Raw genomic sequence first — 22,136 nt, 5'->3', positions numbered from 1 at the left:
GGAGGGAGGAAAAGGGAGGTGACAGGACACAGTCTGCGTGTACTGAATATGTGAAGGTCAATAAGTGGAAAAGTCAGCTAAGAAGACTAAGATGGGATAAAAGAAAATAAAGAGAGTGTAGTATGGCAAAACCCAAGAGAAAGAGTATTTCAACAAGAGGATATGGAGTGAGTGCTCAGCCTAGCAGTTAAGATGCCCATATGCTTGGAATCGGTGTTGGGCATGGCGGATTAACCCACCACCTGCAACACCACTATTCCATATGGGTGCCTGTTTGAGTCCTCGTATTCCACTTCCTATCCAGCTCTCTGTTAAGGCACCTAGGAAAGCAGCAGAAGATGGCCCAAGTCCTTGGGCCCCTGCACTCACAAAAGAGACACAGATGATGCTCCCAGCTTCAGCCTGGCCCAGCACTGGCTACTGCAGCCATTAGGGTAGTGAACTAGCACATAGAAGAGATTCTCTCTCTCTCTCGCTCTAACTCTACCTTTCAAATAAATAAAATAAATATTAAAAAAACGACACCTGGGGCCAGCGCTATGGCATGGCGGGTTAATGGAATGGCCTGAAGCGCCGGCATCCCATATGGGTGCCAGTTTGTGTCCCAGTTGCTCCTCTTCTAATCCAGCTCTCTGCTATGGCCTGGGAAAGCAGTAGAAGATGGCCCAAGTCCTTGGGCCCCGGCACCCGCGTGGGAGACCCAGGAGCAGCTCCTGCTTCAGATCGGTGTAGCTCCAGTTATTGCAGCCAACTGGAGAGTGAACCAGCGGATGGAAGACCTCTCTCTCTCTCTCTCTCTCTGCCTCTCCTCTCCTGTGTAACTCTTTCAAATAAATAAATAAATCTTTAAAAAAAAATTGACACTCACATGACATATCAAAATACCTAGGTTCAATACCCAGCTCTTGCTAATGCAGACCCTGGGAGTCAGCAGGGATGGTTTACGTAATTGGGTCCCTGTTATTCATGTGGGAAATATGAATAGAGTTCCCAGCTCCTGGCTTCTGTACAGCTTAGTTCTAGCCACTGTAAGCATTTGGGGAATGAATTGGTAAATAAATTAAAAATAATAATAATAAAGAGGATATGTTTCACCAATGTCAACAGTTTCTGAGAAGTGACCATTAGACTTGGATGTATATGATCACAAGAGACTGTCACAAAAGCAGTGAATAAGATGGAAACCTTTGATGAGGTTAGAAAACTCATCTGCACTTCAAAAACTCTTGCATATATTCTCTTAAATTCAAAATATATTCTTATGTTTTAATGTAAAACTTTACTCTCCCAATCTACTATAGCTATTCATCACCCCTTCTAGATACACTGGGGCCATTTCACCAAACTTTAAACACTTCCTAACATCCTTCACAGTTGATTAAGAATTAACTATTGGGGTCAGTGCTGTGGCAGAGTGGGTTTAAAGCCCTGGCTCTAGCAGTTCTAGTCCCAATTGCTCAACTTCTGACTCAGCTCCGTGGGAGGATGGCCCAAGTCTTTGGGCCCTTGCACTCAAGGTGGGAGACCCAGAGGAGGCTCTTGGTTCCTGGCTTCCGATCAGCTCCGCTCTGGCTGTTCAGGACATTTGAGGAATGAACCAGGAGAGGGAAGACCTCTCCTCTCTCGCTCTGTTTCTAACTCTCTCTGTAATTCTTTCAAATAAATCAATTGCTTTTTAAAGTTTGATTTATTTGAAAGTGAGAGTTAAAGAGAGAGAGAACGGGAGGCAGAGAGAGAGAGTCTTCCATCCGCTGGTTCACGCCCTAATTGACCGCAATGGCCGGAGCAGTGCCAATCTGAAACCAATAACCAGGAGCTTTTTCCAGGTCTCCCACTTAGGTGCAGGGGCCCAAGGACTTGGGCCATCTTCTACTGCTTTCCCAGGCCATAGCAGAGAGCTGAATTGAAAGTGGAGCAGCCGGGATGGGAACCAGCACCCATATGGGATGCCAGCACTGCAGGCGGCGGCTTTACCCACCACGCCACAGCACCAGCCTCAAATAAATCAATCTTTAAAAAAAAATTAACTATTACTTACACAGCCATCATGCACATTTAGAGTTGCTTCAAGTTTTAATCTTTGGATAAATTCTCTTCTTCCTGTTCAAAAAAAAAAAAAAAAAGCTAAATAAATCACACAATATATTGCTGAGAAAAATCTAACACTGAAATTAAGAGCCCAGGGTGTAGCAGAACAAGGTAAATGCATGCTCCAATTTCAGCTCCATCATTTATAAATTGAGTGATACCGGGGAAATTCCTCGAGAGGCTTCTTTTCAATAAGAATATCCACCTCGTGAGGCTACAGTAAGAATTAAATGATTCAAGGACAGAAAAGGCTTAGCATTGTCTGAACCACAATGAACACTCATCAATTCTTCGTTCAACCACTCATCCAACAAGTATACTGAGTACTCACACTGCTCCAAGCTAGGAATACAATTATAAATTGAAAAATATATCTACTCTGTGTGATAGAAGAAATAAATATGTCAGGGACCAGCATTGTGGCATGGGAAGATAAGTTACTCCCTAGGACACTGGCATCCCCTATCAGAAAGCTGGTTCAAGTCCCAGCTGCTCTGCTTCCAATGCGGCTCCCTGCTAATGTACCTGGGAAAGCAGCAGAAGACAGACCAAGTGCTTGGACCCCTACCACCCACATGGAAGACTCATCAGAGTTCTGGGATCCTGGCTTTGGCCTGAACCAGCCCTGGCCATTGTGGACATTTTAAGAGCAAACCAGCAAATTAAAGATCTCTTTCATCTCTCCCTCTGCCACTCTAAAAATAAATAAATAAATAAATAAATAACCTTTTAAAAAAGTCAAGGGGCCACCCTGTAGCATAGTGGGTAAAGTCACAGCCTGCAGCACTGGCATCCCATATGGGTGCTGGTTTGAGACCTGGCTGCTCCACTTCTGATCTAGCTCTCTGTTATGGCCTGGGAAAGCAGTGGAAGATGGCCCCTGCATCTGCTTGTGAGACAGATAAAGCTCTTGGCTCCTGGCTTCGGATTGGCCCATCCCTAGCTGTTGCAGCATTTTGGGAGTGAACAAGATCAAAGATCTTTTTTTTGACAGGCAGAGTGGACAGTGAGAGAGAGACAGAGAGAAAGGTCTTCCTTTTGCCGTTGGTTCACCCTCCAATGGCCGCCGCAGTAGCGCGCTGCGGCCGGTGCACCGCGCTGTTCCGATGGCAGGAGCTAGGTGCTTCTCCTGGTCTCCCATGGGGTGCAGGGCCCAAGCACCTGGGCCATCCTCCACTGCACTCCCTGGCCACAGCAGAGAGCTGGCCTGGAAGAGGGGCAACCGGGACAGAATCCGTGCCCCGACCGGGACTAGAACCCGGTGTGCCGGCGCCGCAAGGCGGAGGATTAGCCTGTTGAGCCACGGCGCCGGCCTAGATCAAAGATCTTTATTTCTCTCTCTCTCTTTCTCTGTGCCTTTCAAATAAATAAATTTCAAATAAATCTTTTTTTAAAAAGTGCTATGTAAAAAAACAAATGTGGGAGAGGGAATAAAAGAGGACTACGAGTGAGGAACAAGATTTTCAACCTTGGGGCCAGCATTGTGGTGCAGCGGATTAAAGCCCTAGCTTGAAGTGCCAGAATCCAGTATGGGCACAGGTTCTAGTCCCAGCTGCTCCTCTTCCAACCCAGCTCTCTGCTAATGGCCTGGAAAAGCAGCAGAATATGGCCTGAGTCCTTGGGCCCCTGCACCCACGTGGGAGACCCAGAAGAAGCTCCTGGCTCCTGGCTTCGGATCAGCGCAGCTCCAGCCACTGCGGCCATCTGGAGAGTAAATCAGCGGGTAGAAGACGTCCCTCTCTACCTCTCTCTGTAACTCTGTGTTTCAAATAAATAAAATAAATCTTTAAAAAAAACAAAAAACAAAAGTCAACAGTGCTAGCAAACAGCAATAGGATGATGAAACCTATTTTTGTATTTTTAAAAATATCTTGATTTCAGCAATGTTAAAATATTTTAATTTTAGGGCGGTGCCGTGGCTCACTAGGCTAATCCTCCACCTGCGGCGCCAGCACTCCGGGTTCTAGGCCCAGTTGGGGCGCCGGTTCTGTCCCGGTTGCTCCTCTTCCAGTCCAGCTCTCTGCTGTGGCCTGGGAAGGCAGTGGAAGATGGCCCAAGTGCTTGGGCCCTGCACCCGCATGGGAGACCAGGAGGAAGCACCTGGCTCCTGGCTTCGGATTGGTGTAGCTCCAGCTGTGGAGGCCATTTAGGGGGTAAACCAACGGAAGGAAGACCTTTCTCTATGTCTCTCTCTAACTCCATCTATCAAAAAAATAAAAAAAGAAAATATGCAGAAGTCTTTAAAAAAAAATGAATCATCTTAACAAAATATAGACCACAGCATACTTATTCAGAAGCTGTAATGAAAGGATCCTGAATTTATAACAAAGAATAGCAATTAATCAGGTTGATGAGGTTTCTAATAAAATGAAATTTGACTAAATTCTCTGTATGTTGTCATAAAGGACAGATTTCATGCTCTTTAAGTCAGTTTGTTTTCTTCTTGTTTGTACTGTTAAGATGGCAGGTTAAGGATAGACATGTAAGTTAAAAAACAACTCAAGAGGGGCTGGTGCTATGGTGTAGCAGGTAAAGCCGCCGCCTGCAGTGCTGGCATCCCATATGGCCGACGGTTCAAGTACTGGCTACTCTACTCCAATCTGGCACTCTGCTGTGGCCTGGGAAAGCAGAAGATGGCCCAAGTCCTTGGGCCCCTGCATGGGAGACCAGGAAGAAGCTCCTGACTCCTGGCCTCAGATCGGCTCAGCTCCAGCCGCTGCAGCCATCTGGAGAATAAACTAGTGGGTGGAAGACCTCTCTCTCTGTCTCTCCCTCTCTCTGTAATTCTTTCCTTCAAATAAATCTTTAAAAAAACAAAAAACAAAAACAAAACAAAACAGGAGTGCTAGTGGTGTGGTGTAGTGGGTAGAGTCGTCCCCTCAGGTGATGGCATCCCATATGGGCGCCAGTTCCCTGCTGATCCATTGCCAATCCAGCTCCCTACCTATGTGCCTGGGAAAGCAGTGGAGGATGGCCCAAGAGCTTGAGTCGCTGCACCCATGCAGAAGACCCAGATGAAGCTCCTGGCTCCCGGCTCCTGACAGCCCCACTCCAGCTGTTCCAGCCATTTGGGGAGTGAACCAGCAGATGGAAGATCTCTCTTTCTCTGTCTCTCCCTCTAACTCTGCCTTTCAAATAAATAAATAAATAAATCTTAAAAAAGAAAAAAAGAAAAACAGCTGAGGCTTTTTGGAGGGATGAGATGTTCTGTGGTTTCAACATTTATTGTAATAAACTCGAGGAAGTCAGTAAAGTTTTTCTTGAATCAGGTAGTACTTTGCACAATTAACTTTTCAATCTGATTTACAGTTTTAAAAAAGATGTTAATTGTAACAAATAGCTAAGTTTTTATAAAATTTTTTTTGGCCTAAAGCAGGCTTAGCAATCTTCCCAAATTATAATGTGGAAATAAGAAACAAAGTATTCAAATTAACAACTGACAACAATTAGAACTCATAAAATGCTAAACATTAGAAACAATTTCTTTTCCCAGTTTTAAAATCTAGGTTTGACAATATGGCTCTAGTCATTCTGGTTTGAAGAACATGGTGGAGGGACATGAAAAAAATACATGAAATCTGTACTTATACTAAGACATGATATAATTGAACAAGCAGCCCAGGAAGAATATTTTTGTATGTGATTTGGCAGATAAAAATGATTGTCCCATTCACACATCCCATAAACGGTGCTTCTATAAGCTAAAAGACAACATAAAATAAGTACTGTAAGTTCAAAAAAGTGAGTTCATTCAAATAAAAATAATCTCAAATCTGCATGCTATTAAACACCAGGAAGGTTGGCCTGCGCTGTGGCGTAGCAGATAAAGCCACCACCTACAGTGCCAGCATTCCATATGAGCGTCAATTCGAGTCCGTCCCTGCTGCTTCACTTCCGATCCAGCTATCTGCTATGGCCTGGGAAAGCAGTATAAGATGACCCAGAAGAAGCTCCTGGCTCCTGGCTTCAGATCAGCCTAGCTCCGGCCATTGCAGCCATCTGAGGAGTGAACCAGCAGATGGAAGACCTCTCTCTCTCTCTCTCTGCCTCTGCTTCTCTGTAACTCTGCCTTTCAAATAAGTAAATAAATCTTAAAAAAAAAAAAAAAATAGGAAGAGTCTAGCCTATTTGAAAAGACAGCCAATTAGCCTACACTCCAGAGACACAAAAGGGAAGGAAGAATCCTCATAACAATTACACTTTTTATGGATGAACTTACTATTGTGGCTTCCTATTCAAGTTGTTCTGTACTCTATACTGGCTCTTATAATTCCATCTCTACTTGAACATTTTATTCTACATTAATAGTCTATAAACAGACCGGCACTGTGGTGTAGCAGGTAAAGCTGCCATCTGTAGTGCTGGCATCCCATATGATGCTGGTTCGATTCTCGGCTGCTCCACTTCCGATGCAGCTCTCTGCTGTGACCTGGGAAAGCAGTAGAAGATGGCCAAGTCCTTGGGCCCCAGGCACCTGTGTAGGAGACCCGAAGAAGTTCCTGGCTCCTGGCTTTGGATCAGCACAGCTCCGGCCATCACAGCCATCTAGGGAGTGAACCAGCAGATGGAAGACAGATATCTCTCTCTCTTTGCCCCTCTCTGAAACTCTGCCTTTCAAATAAAATATATAAATCTTTTTAAAAAGAAAAAAGTCAATAAACTCCAACAGAAAGGAACACTGTTTTTCTTATTGAAATATCACAAGTGCCTAGAACATTGCCTGGTATCGAGATTAAATTGAATATAGATTTGCTGAATCAGTAAATAAAGAATTGGGATAATATCCATGATGTCTCATAATTTATATTTTCACTCAGTATATGATAAGCATCTTTACATGACATAAATATGGAATGATTGCTCATTTTTAATGGTTGTAGAACTCAACCAAACAGTGCTGTTATTAATTTAATCACATGTCCCTTACTAGACTATGAGATGCTTAGGGCAAGAAATTTTCAACATAGATTTAAACATCTAACTTGGAACACTCTATATTTATGCTGGGGGAAAAACATCTCAGAGCCTTAGTTTCATGTATGCAACGCTAAGAATAATATCTTAACTTTTCAGGTTTATTGTGAGGAGAAACTCAGCATATGTCAAACTCCTCCGGAGCTGGAATAGTGGCACCGCAGTTTAAGACACCGCCTGCAATGCTAGCATCACAAATGGGTACCAGTTCAAGTCCTGAATGCTCCACTTCTGATCCAGCTCCCTGCTAATGGCCTGGGAAAAAGTAGTGAAAGATAGCCCAAGTATTTGGGCCGGCCACCCATATAGGAGACCGGGCTCCAGGTTTCAGCCCAGCCCAGCCCCAGCCATTGCAGCCATCTGAGAAGTGAACCAGTAGATGAAGATTTCTCTGTGTCTCTCCCTCTCTCTGTGTAATTCTTTCAAATAAATTAATAAATCTTTAAAAAGCAAAAATTGGGTCCAGCACTGTGGCGTAGTAGATTAAGCCTCTGCCTGTGGCACCGGTATCCTTTATGGGTGCTGGATCATGTCTGGGCTGCTGATTCAGCTCTCTGCCAATGACCTGGGAAAGCAGAAGAAGATGGCCAAGTGCTTGGGCCCCTGCACCCTCGTGGGAGACCAGGAAAAGCTCCTGGCTCCTGATCAGCTCAGCTCAGCTTAGCTCCGGCAGTTGCAGCCAGTTGGGGAGTGAACCAGCAGATGGAAGACCTTTTCTCTGTCTCCCTCTCTCTGTAGCCCTACCTCTCAAATAAATAAATATCTTAAAAAAAAAAAAAAAAAAACAAGCAAAAATTTGTTCTCTCCCTGTACCCATGTGGGAGACCAAGAAGCTCTTGGCTCCTGGCTTCAGATCCTCTCAGTTCTGGCAACTGCAGCCATCTGGGGAGTAAACCAGTGGATGGAAGGCCTCTCTCTCTAACTCTGTCTTTCAAATACATAAAATAAATCTTGGGGGGAAAAAAAGACACATCAGCAAAGGGGCAAGCTGCTGCCTGCCACACCAGGACCCCAAATGGGCACTGGTTCAAGTCCTGGTTGCTCTGCTTCTGATTCAGCTCCCGCTAATGTGCCTAAGAAAGCAGCAGAATATGGCCCAGGTGCTTGGGCCCCTGTACCCACGCAGGAATCCCAGATGAAGCTCCTGGCTCCTGGCCCAGACCCGGCTGTTGTGGCCATTTGTGGAGCGAACCAACAGATGGAGACCTCCCTCACTCTCTTTTTCCTCTCTCTCTCTGTAATTCTACCCTTCAAATATAAAATAAATCTTAAAAGGGGGGGGGGGGAGGTTGGCAGAGCTGTGGCGTAGCCAGAAAAGCTCCGCCTGCATTGCCAGCATCCCTTATGGACAATGGTTCGAGTCCCAGCTGCTCCACTTCCAATCCAGCTCTTTGCTATGGCCTGGGAAAGCAGTACAGGATGGTCCAATCCTTGGGCTCCTGCACCCACATAGGATACCTGGAAGAGGCTCCTGGCTTTGGATTGGCCCAGCTCTGGCCATTGTGGCCATTTGGGAAGTGAACCAGTGCATGGAAGACCTCTCTCTCTTTCTCTGCTTCTCTGTAACTCTTTCAAATAAAGAAAAAAATCTTTAAAAAAAAAAGATGCTCAGCAAACTGGGACTAGAGGGAAACTTCCACACTGTAATAAAGAACATCTGCTAAAAATCCCATAGCTGGGGCAGGCATTTCAGTCTAGCAGTTAAGACACCAGTGAAGGTACTTATGCCCCACTGTAGTACCTGGGTTCAATGTCCAACTCCAGTCCTTGACTCCAACTTCCTGGTAATGTAGACCCTAGGAGGCAGCAGGCAATGGCTCAAATAATTAGATTTCCTGCCACCAACGTGGAGGACCTGGACTGAGTTCCTGGCTCCTGGCTTTGGCTTGGCCCTGCTCCAGCTGTTACAAGCATTTGTGGAGTGAACCAGGGAATGGGTGCTTTCTCAGTCTCTCTGCCTCTCAAGCAGATAAATAAAAATTAAAAACCCATAGCTCACATTATACTTAATGATGAAAGACTGAATGCTTCCCACATAAAAGCAGGAACAAGTCAAGGAAATCCACCTCAACACTACAATTAAACATAACACTAGAGTTCCAGCCAATGCAAAATGCAAGAAATCAAGTACACACTGACTGGATGGAAGGAAATGAAACTGTTTCTATTGAAAGATGATATTATTATCTAAATACAATTTCCCCAGAAATACACTGAAAAAAATTCCTTAAACTAATAACTGAGTTCAGCAAGGTCACAGCATACAGAATCAATATACAAAAGCAATCACATTGTCACAGAATTATGAATATGTGGAAATTGAGCTTAAAATCAGTATTATTTATAATAGCTCCAAAGCAGATTAAATATTTAAGCATAAATTTAACAACACTTGTGAAGGATCTGTATCCTGATGATTACAAAATGCTGATGAAAGAAATCAAAGACCTACATAAATAAGAGTGATGCATGATGGACTAGGAAACTTAACATGATAAAGCTGCCAGCTCGCCCCAAACTAATCTAATCAACACATCTCAAAATCCAAGTAAGGTATTTGGAGACACAGAGAAACTTATTCTAAAAATCAAATGGAAAGGAAAAGGATCTAGAACAGCTAACAATTTTGAAAAAGAATAAAGTGCTGGCACTGTGGTGCAGCAGGTTAAAGCTCTGGCCTGACCCACTGGCATCCCAATGGGCCTTGGTTCTAGTCCCTGCTGTTCCTCTTCTGATCTGGCTCTCAGTTATGGCCTGGGAAAGCAGCAGAAGATGGGACCCTGCACCCACGTGGGAAACCCGGAAGAAGCTCCTGGCTCCTAGATTGGCGCAGCTCCAGCCACTGCGGCCATCTAGGGAGTGAACCAGCGGATGGAAGACCTCTCTCCATCTCTACCTCTCTCTGTAACTCTTTCAAATAAATAAAATAAATCTTAAAAAAAAAAAAAAAAAAGGAAAAGAATAAAGTGAGAGCAACCACTCTACCCTCATGTTGATCCAGCTCCCTGCAGATATACCTAGGAAGGCAGTGGAGGACAGCCCACGTACTTGGCTCCTGCCATTCATGTAGGAGACTCAGATGGAGTTCTTCACCCCTGGCTTCAGCCTGATCCAGCCCCAGCCACTGAGTCCCTTTGAGGAGTGACCTAGCAAACCAGCAGATGGAAGATCTCTTTCTTTGTCTCTCCTGCTCCCTTTGTCCCTCTACCTTTCAAATAAATAAGTCTTAAAAAAAAAAAAAAAAGCAATTCAATGCAAGAATTACATACAGCCTTTTCAATAAATGGTGCTGCAGTTAATGGACATCCAAAGTAACAAAAACAAACTTCAACCTAAACCTCACCCTTCATACAAAGACTAACTCAAAATTAATCCTAGACATAAATATTAAGCAATAAAATTTTAGGGAAAACACAGAGGAGACCATGTTCAAGACCTAGGGAATGGTTAAGAATCTTTAGCATAATCCATATCAGAAAAAAATAATAAATTCAATCACACCAAAATAAAAAACCTTTGCTATGCTAAATGACCCTGTGATCAGAATGAAAAAATTAGCTTCAGCCTGGCAAAGAATATTTGGAAACCAGCTGTCTGACAAAGGACTAGTACCTATAATACATAAAGAATTCTCAGAATACTCCAAATAGAAAATGAGCAGAAGACATGATGCGACATTTCAGTGAAAACGTATAGATGGCAAATAAGCACATGAAAAGATGTTCAACATCATTAGCTATGAGGGATATTATTACATACCTATTAGGATTGCTAAAAAAAAGAAAAAAATTACACCACATCCTAGAGAGAATACAGAGAAACTATAGACTGCCCAATGCAATGTGGCACTGGAAAAAAGGAGTGCGTCTTACAAGATTAAACAATGTGCACACCATACAGCCCAAATGAAAAGTTGTGCTCATACAAAACCTGTACATTAGGGGCCGGCTCCATGGCACAGTAGGTTAATCCTCTGCCTGTGGCACCTGCACCCCATATGGGCACCAGTTCTAGTTCCGGCTGCCCCTCTTCCAATCCAGCTCTCTGCTGTAGCCTGGGAAAGCAGTGGAGGATGCCCCAAGTGTTTGGGCCCCTGCACCTCCCCATGAAGACCCGGAAGAAGCTCCTTACTCCTGGCTTCGGACGTTGAGGCCATTTGGGGAGTGAACCAATGGAAAGAAGACCTCTCTCTCTGTCTCTCCCTCTCACTGTCTGTTACTCTACCTCTCAAATAAATAAAATCTTAAAAAAAAAAACTGTACATAAATATTAGTAAAAACAAAACAAACAAAAAAAACCTCCAAGCCCAGAGTTTTAAGCCTTTAAGAAGAAAAGTAACTTCAATTGAATACAAACTCTTCAGAAAAGGAGAATATATCCCAACTAATTTTTGAGATCAGCATTACCCTGATACCTAAGCCAGGTAAAAATATTACAGGAAAAATATGCATTGATATCCTTTGTGAACACAGGCAGAAAATTCTGACAAAAATTTGAAGACAGAAATATGTACAGGATGATTTACCACAACCAAATAGGATTCGGCCCAGAAACTGATTTCGATTCAACATTCAAAAGTCAATCAGTATGTTAATAATAACATATTAACAGAATCTGAAAGAAAAATCACAATATCATCTCAACAGATATAGAAAAACCTTCATAAAATTCAACAGAGAGCAATCTAGAACCAGAAAAGATCTTGAATCTGATAAAAGGGATCTACAAAAACCTTATAGCTGGGACTAGCATGGCACAGCAAGTCAAGCTACTGCTTGTGATGTCTCGGGATTGAACCACAGGATGGAAGATCTCTGTGTTTTCCCTCTCTTTTTGTAACTCTGCCTTTCAAATAAATACTAGAAAAGAAAAAACCTACAGAAAATAACATGGTTAACAGTAAAAGACAATGTTTTCCGTCTAAAATCAAGAGTGACGCAAGGGTATCCATCCTCATTATTTCCATTCAATTCTACTGGAGTTCTGTCCAGTGCATTTACAGACCAACCAACCAACCAACCCGCAGATGGAAAGGACAACATAAAACTGTCTTAATATGTGCTGGCTGGAACTGCCTGCGACGCTGGCATCTCATATTGGCTCCCGCTCATTCTCAGCTGCTCCACTTCCATCCAGCTCCCTGCTAACAGCCTTGGAAAAGCAGCAGAAGATGGCCCAACTTCTTGGGCCCCTGCCACTCACACGGGAGACCTGGAAGAAGCTCTTGGCTCCAGGTTTTGGCCTTCCCCAGCCCCAGCAGTTGCTGCCATCTGGGAAGTGAGCCAAAGGATGGAAGATATCTCCCTCCCTCCCTCTGCTTCTATGTAACTCTTTCAAATACATTAAAAAAAATGTGGTGGCTGGGGCAGGCATTTGGCCTTACAGTTATGTCGATAAGATGCCCACATCCCAAATTGAAGTGCTGGGTTGAAGTCCAGCCTCTGCTCTGGATACCAACTTCCTACTAACGTGCACCCTGGGGAGGCAGCAAGTAATGACTAAAGTATCTGGGTGCCTACCACTCACATGAACACGTGGACAGGGTCCCTGGCTCCCAGGTTCAGAATGGCCCACCTAGGCATCTGAGGAGTGAACAAGCAGATGGGAGCTTTCTGTCTGTTTCTCTGCCTCTCAAATACATAAGTACACTTATTTAAAAAAAAAAAAAAAGTACAGTGACAGAATCATCTACATGAAATTTCAAAAGGTCTCAAAAGAAAATTTTAATTATTTATTTTTTTAAAATATTCATGTATGTATTTGAAAGGCAGAGTTACAGAGAGGGAGAGGCAGAGGCAGAGAGAAGTCTTCCTGGTTCACTCCACAAAAAGCCAGAACAGCCAGGGATAGGAAAGACCATAACCAAGAGTCAGGAGCTTCATCCAGGTCTTGGACCATCTTCCTCTGCTTTCCCAGGCACATTACCAGAGAGCTGGGAAGTGGAGCAGCCAGAACTTGAACCTGTGGCCCCAGAACAGATGATTAAACCAGTGTATGGAAGACCTCTCTGTCTCTCCTCTAAATCTGCCTTTCAAATAAATAAATAAATCTTTAAAAAAAAAAAGAGAGAGAGAGAGAGAACTGATGATTAGAATTAGTGAGGTTTCAAGCATGCAAAGCCAATGATGGAAAATCAACTGTATGTCTACATACCCATAATGAACTGGATATGGAAATGTGAGAAACAGTTATCATCTAAAATGGTACTAAGGGACAGACATCTGGCACGCCACTTGAGATGCCCACAGCCCATGTCATATGCCTGGATTGGAGTCCTGGCTCTGCTTCCAATTCCAGCTTCCTGCTGATGTACACCATCAAAGGCAAAAAGTACTTGGGTCCCTGCTCTCCACACAGAGACCAAGATTGAGTCACAGGATCCTGGCTTTGGTCTGCCCCAGCGCTGGCTGCTGCACGTATCAGGGAGTGAACCAATGGACAGAAGATCTCCATTTGTCGAATCTCGCTGCCTTCCAAATAAAGTGAAAATTAAAATTTATAAATAAGGCCTGTGCCGCGGCTCAATAGGCTAATCCTCCACCTTGCAGCACCAGCACACCGGGTTCGAGTCCAGGTCGGGGCGCCGGATTCTGTCCCGGTTGCCCCTCTTCCAGGCCAGCTCTCTGCTATGGCCTGGGAGTGCAGTGGAGGATGGCCCAAGTCCTTGGGCCCTGCACCCGCATGGGAGACCAGGAGAAGCACCTGACTCCTGCCTTCGGATCGGCATGGTGCGCCGGCCGCAGCGTGCCAGCCGCAGCGGCCATTGGAGGGTGAACCAACGGCAAAAGGAAGACCTTTCTCTCTGTCTCTCTCTCCCTGTCCACTCTGCCTGTCAAAAAAAAAAATTATAAATAAAATGTTATACTGACCAAAATTCAAAGAAATATAATTTTTTAAAATACTAAAAGCATGAAAAATACAAAATATTATTATAAGAACCAAGTATCTAAATAAATAACATTGAGACAAATCACAATCACAGATTATAAACATGTCAGTTCTCCTTGAAGTAAAGCAGAGATTCAACAGTCTTGTTAGTAGAAATCGATAGGCTAGTTCTAAAATCTATGTGAAAACAGAAAACACTGGACAGGCAGATAAACTTGGGGGGGAGGGTCACCACAGGTACACAAGGTTGTAAGAATGAGAATGATCATTAACACTCACTATAAGCACACGGTGGACTGGCACACAGACCTAGATCAATGGAATGTGGTGGAAAAATTGATTTACCTATGTAAGTCCAATGGATTTTTTTCCACAAACGGAAAAGGATTGTCTGTTCACAAACAGTGCTAGACCAACTGCACATTCATATGCGAATAAATGAAATGTGACCCTAATGCCACAACATAAATAAAAACTGTTCATGGATCTTAATATAAGCAATAAAACAAAAAAATTTCCAAAAAAATACAGTTAAAATTTCTGTGACCTTGGATTAAAGATTCTTAGGACTAGGGCCAGCGCTGTGGTATAGCAGGTAAAGCCAGTGCCACCTGCAATGCCAGCATCCCATATTGGTGCAGGTTCTAGTCTCGGCTGCTCCACTTCTGATCCAGCTCTCTGCTATGGCCTAGGAAAGCAGTAGAAGATGGCCCAAGTCTACGTGGGAGACCCGGAGAGGAGGCTCCTGGCTCATGGCTTCGGATCAGCACAACTCCGGCCCTTGGCCAATTGGGGAGTTAACCAGTGGATGGAAGACCTCTCCCTCTGCCTCTCCTCTCTCTGTAACTCTGACTTTCAAATAAATAAATAAATCTTTAAAAAGAAAAGATTCTTAGACACAAAATGTATTAACTATGAAAGACTCTTAAGACACAAACAAGGAGAAAATATTTGTAAAATACCTATCTGGCTAAGCACTTGTTATCAAAAATACAGACAGAATCCTTATAATATTAAAAAGGTGAATCTGAACACCTAACCAAAGTACACAGATGACCAAAAAAGACATGAAAAGAGATTCAACACTATTAATCATTAGGGAAATGTAAATTAAAATGATTTCTGGCCAGTGTTGTGGCACAGTAGGTTACGCTGCTGCCTGTGATGCCAATGCCTGCTAAGGGAGCTGGGAAAGTTGAAGAAAACAGCCCAAGTACCTGGGTCCCTGCCACCCACATGGGAGACCTGGATGGAATTCTAGGTTTCTAGTTTCAGCTTTGCCCAGTCATCGCCCTCATATCATCTGGGGAGTGAACCAGCAGATAGATGATCTCTCTTTAATTCTGCCTTTCAAATAAATAGTAAATAAATATTTTAAAAGAAAGAAAGAGAGAGACTTCTACGCACCTACCAGAAAGGCTAAAATTAGAAAGAGTTCTTACACCAAATGCTGATGACAAAGTTGAGCAACTGGAAAACTAAAAGTCTCAGGCACCATTAGTGCGAATGCAATGTGGCACGAGTATTTTGGTCTGGCAGCTACTTACAAAGATAAAGACACTTATCACATAACGCAGCAGTCCCACTCTAAGTATTTACCCAAGAAGTGAGGATTTAAAAGTGCCTTATTCTAGTTATTTTTTTCAGCGTGTAAAGTCTCACTATTTATAGCTGCCTTGTTAGCCATCAGTAGTGTTTACAAAAAAATTTTTAATCTGCTTCAAACACTTGTGAACCATATTCACCCTAACCCTGAAGTCTGTAACGCTCAATAACAATTCTAAAAAACATACACACACTCTAGAGCAGTTTTGCAAACCTCAGTGGGTATTCTACTGGATCAACATCAGCATTTTAAAGAACGTGAAATAGACAAAAAAACAGCACATCTAGCAAGGCTACATTTACATTTGAAGAATCTTTTATTTTTGTCGAATGTATCATGCGGTGCCACATAAACATATTTTACTGTGGATCATGGTCAAAATACATATACCGAAAAGCACTGATCTATAAATATTTCTGTATAAGTTCTATGTTACCAGAAGCTTCAGGAGTTCCTGGGCACTTTCTATTTGATCTATCTTGTATCAGCAGGTACTAAAATCCAACAGCAGAGCTATCATAGATTCTATAGTTCTTATGATTGCTAATAAGCATTTAGTGGTCTTTCCTTATGAAAACAGCAGCACATTCTATTTCACGTTTGTCATATTTATTTTTTACTACTAAAACCACAGATCTTAAAATTTCCATTGAGATTCCAAAACTAAAGAAACACAGTACAAATATTCCAGTAACTTTTCCCCAGTGACCAAAAGGAGATAAAAGACAAACCTTCTTGTAATACACTGTACCCTGGAAACACATTATGAAGAATCTGGTAATTCAGAATGTGCATGCATTCATGGTATACTAAGAGTAATCTAGGCCAGCACAGCGGCTCACTAGGCTAATCCTCCACCTGTGGCGCCGGCACACCGGGTTCTAGTCCCGGTCGGGGTGCTGGATTCTGTCCCGGTTGCCCCTCTTCCAGGCCAGCTCTCTGCTGTGGCCTGGGAGTGCAGTGGAGGATGGCCCAAGTGTTTGGGCCCTGCACCCCATGGGAGACCAGGAGAAGCACCTGGCTCCTGGCTTTGGATCAGTGCAGTACGCTGGCCGCAGCGGCCAATGGAGGGTGAACCAATCGTAAAGGAAGAACTTTCTCTCTGTCTCTCTCTCACTGTCCACTCTGCCTGCCAAAAAATAAAAATAAAAAGTAAAAAAAGAGAGTAATCTAAACACAAAATTATCCATTTCAATACATACTGACTGCTAATGATGTTCAAAGGATACAGTTCCTAAACTCCAAACAAAAAAGACATTCCAGTCACCAACAAAAAATTGTCACTGGCTAATCATAATTTAAGCATTTTATTTTATTTTACATTATAACAAAGAATTCTCTTTAAGTTCCTTAAAATCACTTTGCCAATTATATCTTTTAATTTAGAAGAGTTAGAAAGTGTAATTTCAAGTTGTAGGCAAGTCTGTCCTAAAGGAGAGAAACAGGACTAGAAATAGGAAATGTACTGAAGTTAACAGTATCTTTTATCCCGAATGTTTACCTGGGGCAGGCACTGGGGCAGAGCAGGTCTGTGACCCAGCTGCTCCACCTCCACCTTCCTGTTGTCTGGGAGAGCAGCAGAGGATGGCCAAAGCGCTTTGGCCCTTGCCCCCAAGTGTAAGACCTACAAGAAGCCCCTGGCTCCAGCCCAGTCCAGCCCTGGTCACTGGAGCCATTTGGAGAGTGAACCAGTCGATGGAAAAGCTCTAACTCTGCCTTTCAAATAAATAAATAGATCTTTAAAAAAGTTTATCCTTTTAAAACTGTTTACAGAATGGAAATGAAATGTGTAACTAATCAGTTAATATAACAATCGCTGAATTCCAAAAGCACCATTCCAAAGCCGGTTTACAGTATCTTGAGTAATTCCAACAAACCTACAGGAAGGTGTCTCTGACTCTGGACTTGGGCACTTCCTAAAAGAAAATTTAGAAACACACACTGGAATTCAGACTAGGTTCATAAAGCCTACAATCCCCAGCCTAGCTTCTAAATCCAGGCTAGTCCTAAATAACACCAGAAAGGGTGAATCTTGCAAATTTCATAGTCATAAGTAAACACATACATCTTTCTGGTAAATGACAAACTGGAAACTATTCAAATCCATTCCCACAACATGAAAAGATATTTTATAAACCATAATTTTGTTTGATGTAAAAGAAGTATTTAATCAATTAAAGTAAAATCAATTACAAATCGTGAATTGCACATCCTTATCTGAAATGCTTAGGACCAACAGTGTTTCCAATTTCAGTTTTTCGAATTCTGGAACATGCTTTACCCACTGAGTATCCCTAATCCAAAATCTTAACATCTGAAACTTTCTGAGCATCAATATCACATATATACACTATCAGATTCTAGAACATTTCGGATTAAAAGATTAGGGGTGGGGCCAGGGCTGGTTTAGCGGGTTAACACTCCGGCCTGAAGCGCTGGCATCCCATATGGGTGCTTATTCTAGTCCTGGTTGCTCCACTTCCAATCCAGCTCTCTGCTATGGCCTGGGAAGGCAGTAGAAGATGGCCCAAGTCCTTGGGTCCCTGCACCCATGAGGGAGACCCAGAAGAAGCTCCTGGCTTCAGATCGATGCAGCTCTGGCATTGCAGCCAATTGGGGAGTGAACCAGCAGATGGAAGACCTCTCTCACTCTCTCTCTGCCTCTCCTCTGTGTGTAACTGACTTTCAAATAAATAAATAAATCTTTAAAAAAAAAAGATTATGAGTGCTCAACCTGTACTACCCAAAAGATGCATACTAACGGTGAAAAAATTTAAAATGCAAATATTACCAGGAAAATCTGCCTATTCATCTATCTGAATTGTATTGTTAATTAGCAGTAATTCACTATTAGAAATGCAAACAGAAATACATCAGGATAACATTTAACCAACAATGCTTAGCAATTACATTATGTAAATGTTGAAATGTTTAACAAAGAAATGTGTGTACTGCCTAAAATCCTTGGACTTGAAATTTTATTTTTAAAGGCAGGCTTTGGGCAGGCATTTGAGTTGGTAGTTAAAACAGCAGTGTCCAATATGGGAGCACCTAGGGTTCCAGTCCCAGTTCCAGCTTCCCACTAACGTAGACCACAGGTCAAAGAGTTGCCACTCAGACGGAGCTAGATTAAGTCCCCACTCCTGGCTTTGGCCTGACCCAGCTGGGGCTTCTGTGGGCTTTTGGGGAATGAACCAGCAGAAGAGAGCTAGATCTGTCTCGACCTGTCAAAAATAAATGTTTATTTTGTTACAAGAAACTTGAAATCCATGTTACTTTTTTCATAATACGCATTTTCCATGAAGTGGCTAAAGACACCTCATACCATGGATTTCATTTTGCACCATAATAAAAATCTTTTAGTTTTAAAAATTCACTCAGGTTAAGGCACCCTCTGCAATGTTGTCCTCTCAAATGGGCGCCAGCTCCAGTCCCTGGTGGTCCACTTCCCATCCAGCTCCCTGCTAACCCACCAGGGGAAGCAGGGTGAGATGGCCCAAGTGCTTGGGCCTGGCCACCTACGTGGGAGATCCAGAGTTCCCAGCTTCTGGCTCCTGGCTTTAGCCTGGCCCAGCCCTGTCGGTTTCGGCCTTTTGGGGAATTTACCTGCGGATGGAAGGTCCCTCTGTAACTCTGCCAAACAAATAAATCTGTAAAAATTTTTTTTAAAAAAATCTGTACCAAAATTATTTTTTAATTCTATTTTAAAACATCATCCTATCCTTTGTGATAACTTAAAAAGACTGGATCTATTTTTACTGCCATGGAAGGATGTCTAATATGTAGTGTTAAAAAAAAAAAAAGCAAGTGGCAAAGCAATGCTTACAATAGAACACCATCAGGTCAGGTCTGCTCACACACACACACACACATCCCATCAGGTCAGGTCTGTGTCACACACACACACACACACACACCATCAGGTCAAGTCTGTGTCACACACACACACCATCAGGTCAGGTCTCTCACACACACACACACACACCCCATCAGGTCAGGTCTCTCACACACACACACCCCATCAGGTCAGGTCTCTCTCACACACACACACCATCAGGTCAGGTCTGTCTCTCTCACACATACACACACACACACACACCCATCCCATCAGGTCAGGTCTGTCTCTCTCTCACACACACACACACCCCATCAGGTCAGGTCTCTCTCTCACACACACACACACACACCCACACCATCAGGTCAGGTCTGTCTCACACTCACACACACACACAACCCCACCCCATCAGGTCAGGTCTCTCTCACACACACACACATCAGGTCAGGTCTCACACACACACACACACCATCAGGTCAGGTCTGTCTCTCTCTCACACACACACACACACACCCCATCAGGTCAGGTCTGTCTCTCACACACACACACACCCCATCAGGTCAGGTCTCACACACACACACACACGCCATCAGGTCAGGTCTCTCTCTCTCTCACACACACACACACCCACACCATCAGGTCAGGTCTGTCTCTCTCTCACACACACACACACCCCATCAGGTCAGGTCTCTCACACACACACACCATCAGGTCAGGTCTGTCTCACACACAAACACATTCTCTGTGCTTTAAGAATACAAAGGACAAGATCTGGAAGATTATTCAGGGAACAGAGACATTACCTGCGGGGTAGGTGTGTGAAATCAGAATGGAAGGGCGCAGGGGGATTTCGATCATGTTTTTTACACACAGCACGTGCTCATGTCACTCAGCAAACCAGAAAGGATGTTTACATTACATGTTAATTTCTTTCAAATAACTGACAAAACAGAACCGCGGGCTGTGAGATTTTATTTTCTCCTATTCTCCATTCGCTTTTGAAGTCGAACACAGTAAAAAATAGTTTTACTTAGCAAGAAGTGATAAAATTGGAAAGAAAAAGATCTTATTTGAGGTTGTTTGCCTTATGCCCAGATTTAAAAAGAAACAAACAAACACATAAATAAACAGACTCCCTCACTGTAAGTGAGTCCACTTGGAAGCTACTGGACTCCCCAGTCGACTCGGGCGCGACCCAGAATCCTCCCAGCACCGTGCTGTCCAAAACAAGCACCGAAAAAGTGGAATAGCGTTCTCTCAAGTATTGGAGGTTGTTTTTAGAAAGCTTAACTAAGAAACAGTAAATGCCAAGTGTGTTTTCCGGGGGTGGGAACAGGAACGCGAAACCCTACACCACCTTAAAGCGGTCGAACCGAACTCCAGCGCAAGTGGCCCCGGGAGGCGCGCGGGGGCGGGGAGCGCTCGGCGCGGCTCTGCCCGGCTCTGCCCGGAGCAGGCGGACCGAGGACGGGCGACGCCGAAGCCCTCGGGGGCCCGCAGGGCAGCGTGCGCAGCAACAACTTGGGTCCCGCCGCCCGAGCCGGGGAAGAGCGCTGCCGAACAGCGAGGGCGCCAACTCTGCGCTCCGCCACCTTCGCCCGGGGGCTGCTCCCGAGTCCCAGCCCGCGAGCGACCGCGACCCCTTCCCCAGGCCACTACCGCCTGCCCCGGCCCGAGCTGCCCCAGCGAAACCCAGCAAGGGCGGCGGCCGGCAGCTTGCAAGCGGGGGCTCGACCGCAGGAGGCACGCGCCTAAGGGGGTGGGGGCCCACTCCGCACCCCCGAGTCCCCGGGGGCGCCCGTGCCGAGGGCTGTCCCGCCTCCAACAGCCCCCGCGGCGCGCCCCCTCCCCCACCGCGGGGCGGCGACCTCGGCGCCTCCGCCCCAGGGCCCCCGCTCACCCAGGTAGCGGCTCCGCAGCCGGGACGGGTCCTCCAGCCCGAGGGACCTTTTCCTCACGTCCCACAACAGGTGTGGGCAGGAGCCGCCCCGAGACATGGCTCTGCCGGGGCCGGGGTCGAAGGGGAGACCACCGCGTGGGGGAGGGGAAGAGGGGGAGGGGACAGGCGGATCAGCACCCGAGCCGCACCGGCACCATCCGCGCGCCGGGGCTCGCGGGCGCGGCGAGTCAGATGGCGGCGGCGGTGGCGGCGGCGCCTCAGCCCCCGAAGCCCGGCAGCGCCCGGGCCGGAGCTCGCCTCATACTCTCCTCCTCAGACTACCCAGAACATCCAGAGATCAGCAACAGTCCCCTCCCTCGGCCCCCCTCCCCCAGGAGGCGGAGGCGGAGGCGGAGGCGGCGGCGGCCGGGCTCCGCCCTCTCCTCCTGTGAACGCCCGCCCCGCCCAGCCGCTCTCGCGAGATAACGACCACCCCCGAGATTGAGGCCGCGATGCGTCACGGCTGCCCTCACCCAGGAAAGGGGGCTTCAGGCCACTCTAGCCAAGTTCTTAATTCTCTATGGATGGAAGAGTAGAGAAAGAAGCCGCTGGGAGGTGTAGTCTCGTTCACGCGTCTCGGGTCAAAGGAAGCCAAGAGCTGATGTGCGGCGTCATCTTTAGTTGGGGCACGGAAGGCCCGAAAAGCCCATTTTAACTACGGGCCTCCAATAGTCCGAGCGATGGGGCATGAGAGAGCGAGTGCAGCTTCACTTTCCCTACTCCAACATGGCTTCGAGGGCAGGAAGGAGAAGGCGGAGGGGCCCGCTCGGCCCCGCCCACACGGCGGGGCGAGCCAATCGCGGCGG

General features: G+C 45.1%; 1 protein-coding gene across 3 annotated transcripts in view; it reads right to left on the bottom strand.

Moving 5' to 3' along the window:
* DCAF6 (DDB1 and CUL4 associated factor 6) overlaps positions 1-21,513 on the bottom strand; it is a 124,141-nt gene extending 102,628 nt beyond the window's left edge. Inside the window, exons 1-2 of one of the 3 annotated variants that reach the window (XM_062192699.1) lie at positions 21,292-21,513; positions 2,039-2,100 (exon numbers count right to left, since the gene is read on the bottom strand). In XM_062192699.1, the coding sequence (XP_062048683.1) occupies positions 2,039-2,100; positions 21,292-21,388 (159 nt within the window). In that variant the 5' untranslated portion in view covers positions 21,389-21,513. The remainder of the gene's footprint in view (positions 1-2,038; positions 2,101-21,291) is intronic. The other 2 variants (XM_062192700.1, XM_062192701.1) reach the window with 2 other exon arrangements.
* Between the last annotated feature and the right edge of the window lie 623 nt (positions 21,514-22,136).

Source organism: Lepus europaeus, chromosome 5 (assembly GCF_033115175.1).
Source record: "Lepus europaeus isolate LE1 chromosome 5, mLepTim1.pri, whole genome shotgun sequence".
Classification (NCBI taxonomy): Eukaryota; Metazoa; Chordata; class Mammalia; order Lagomorpha; family Leporidae; genus Lepus; species Lepus europaeus.
Note: the sequence above shows the minus strand (reverse complement) of the source record. Positions and strands in the feature narration are given on the sequence as shown.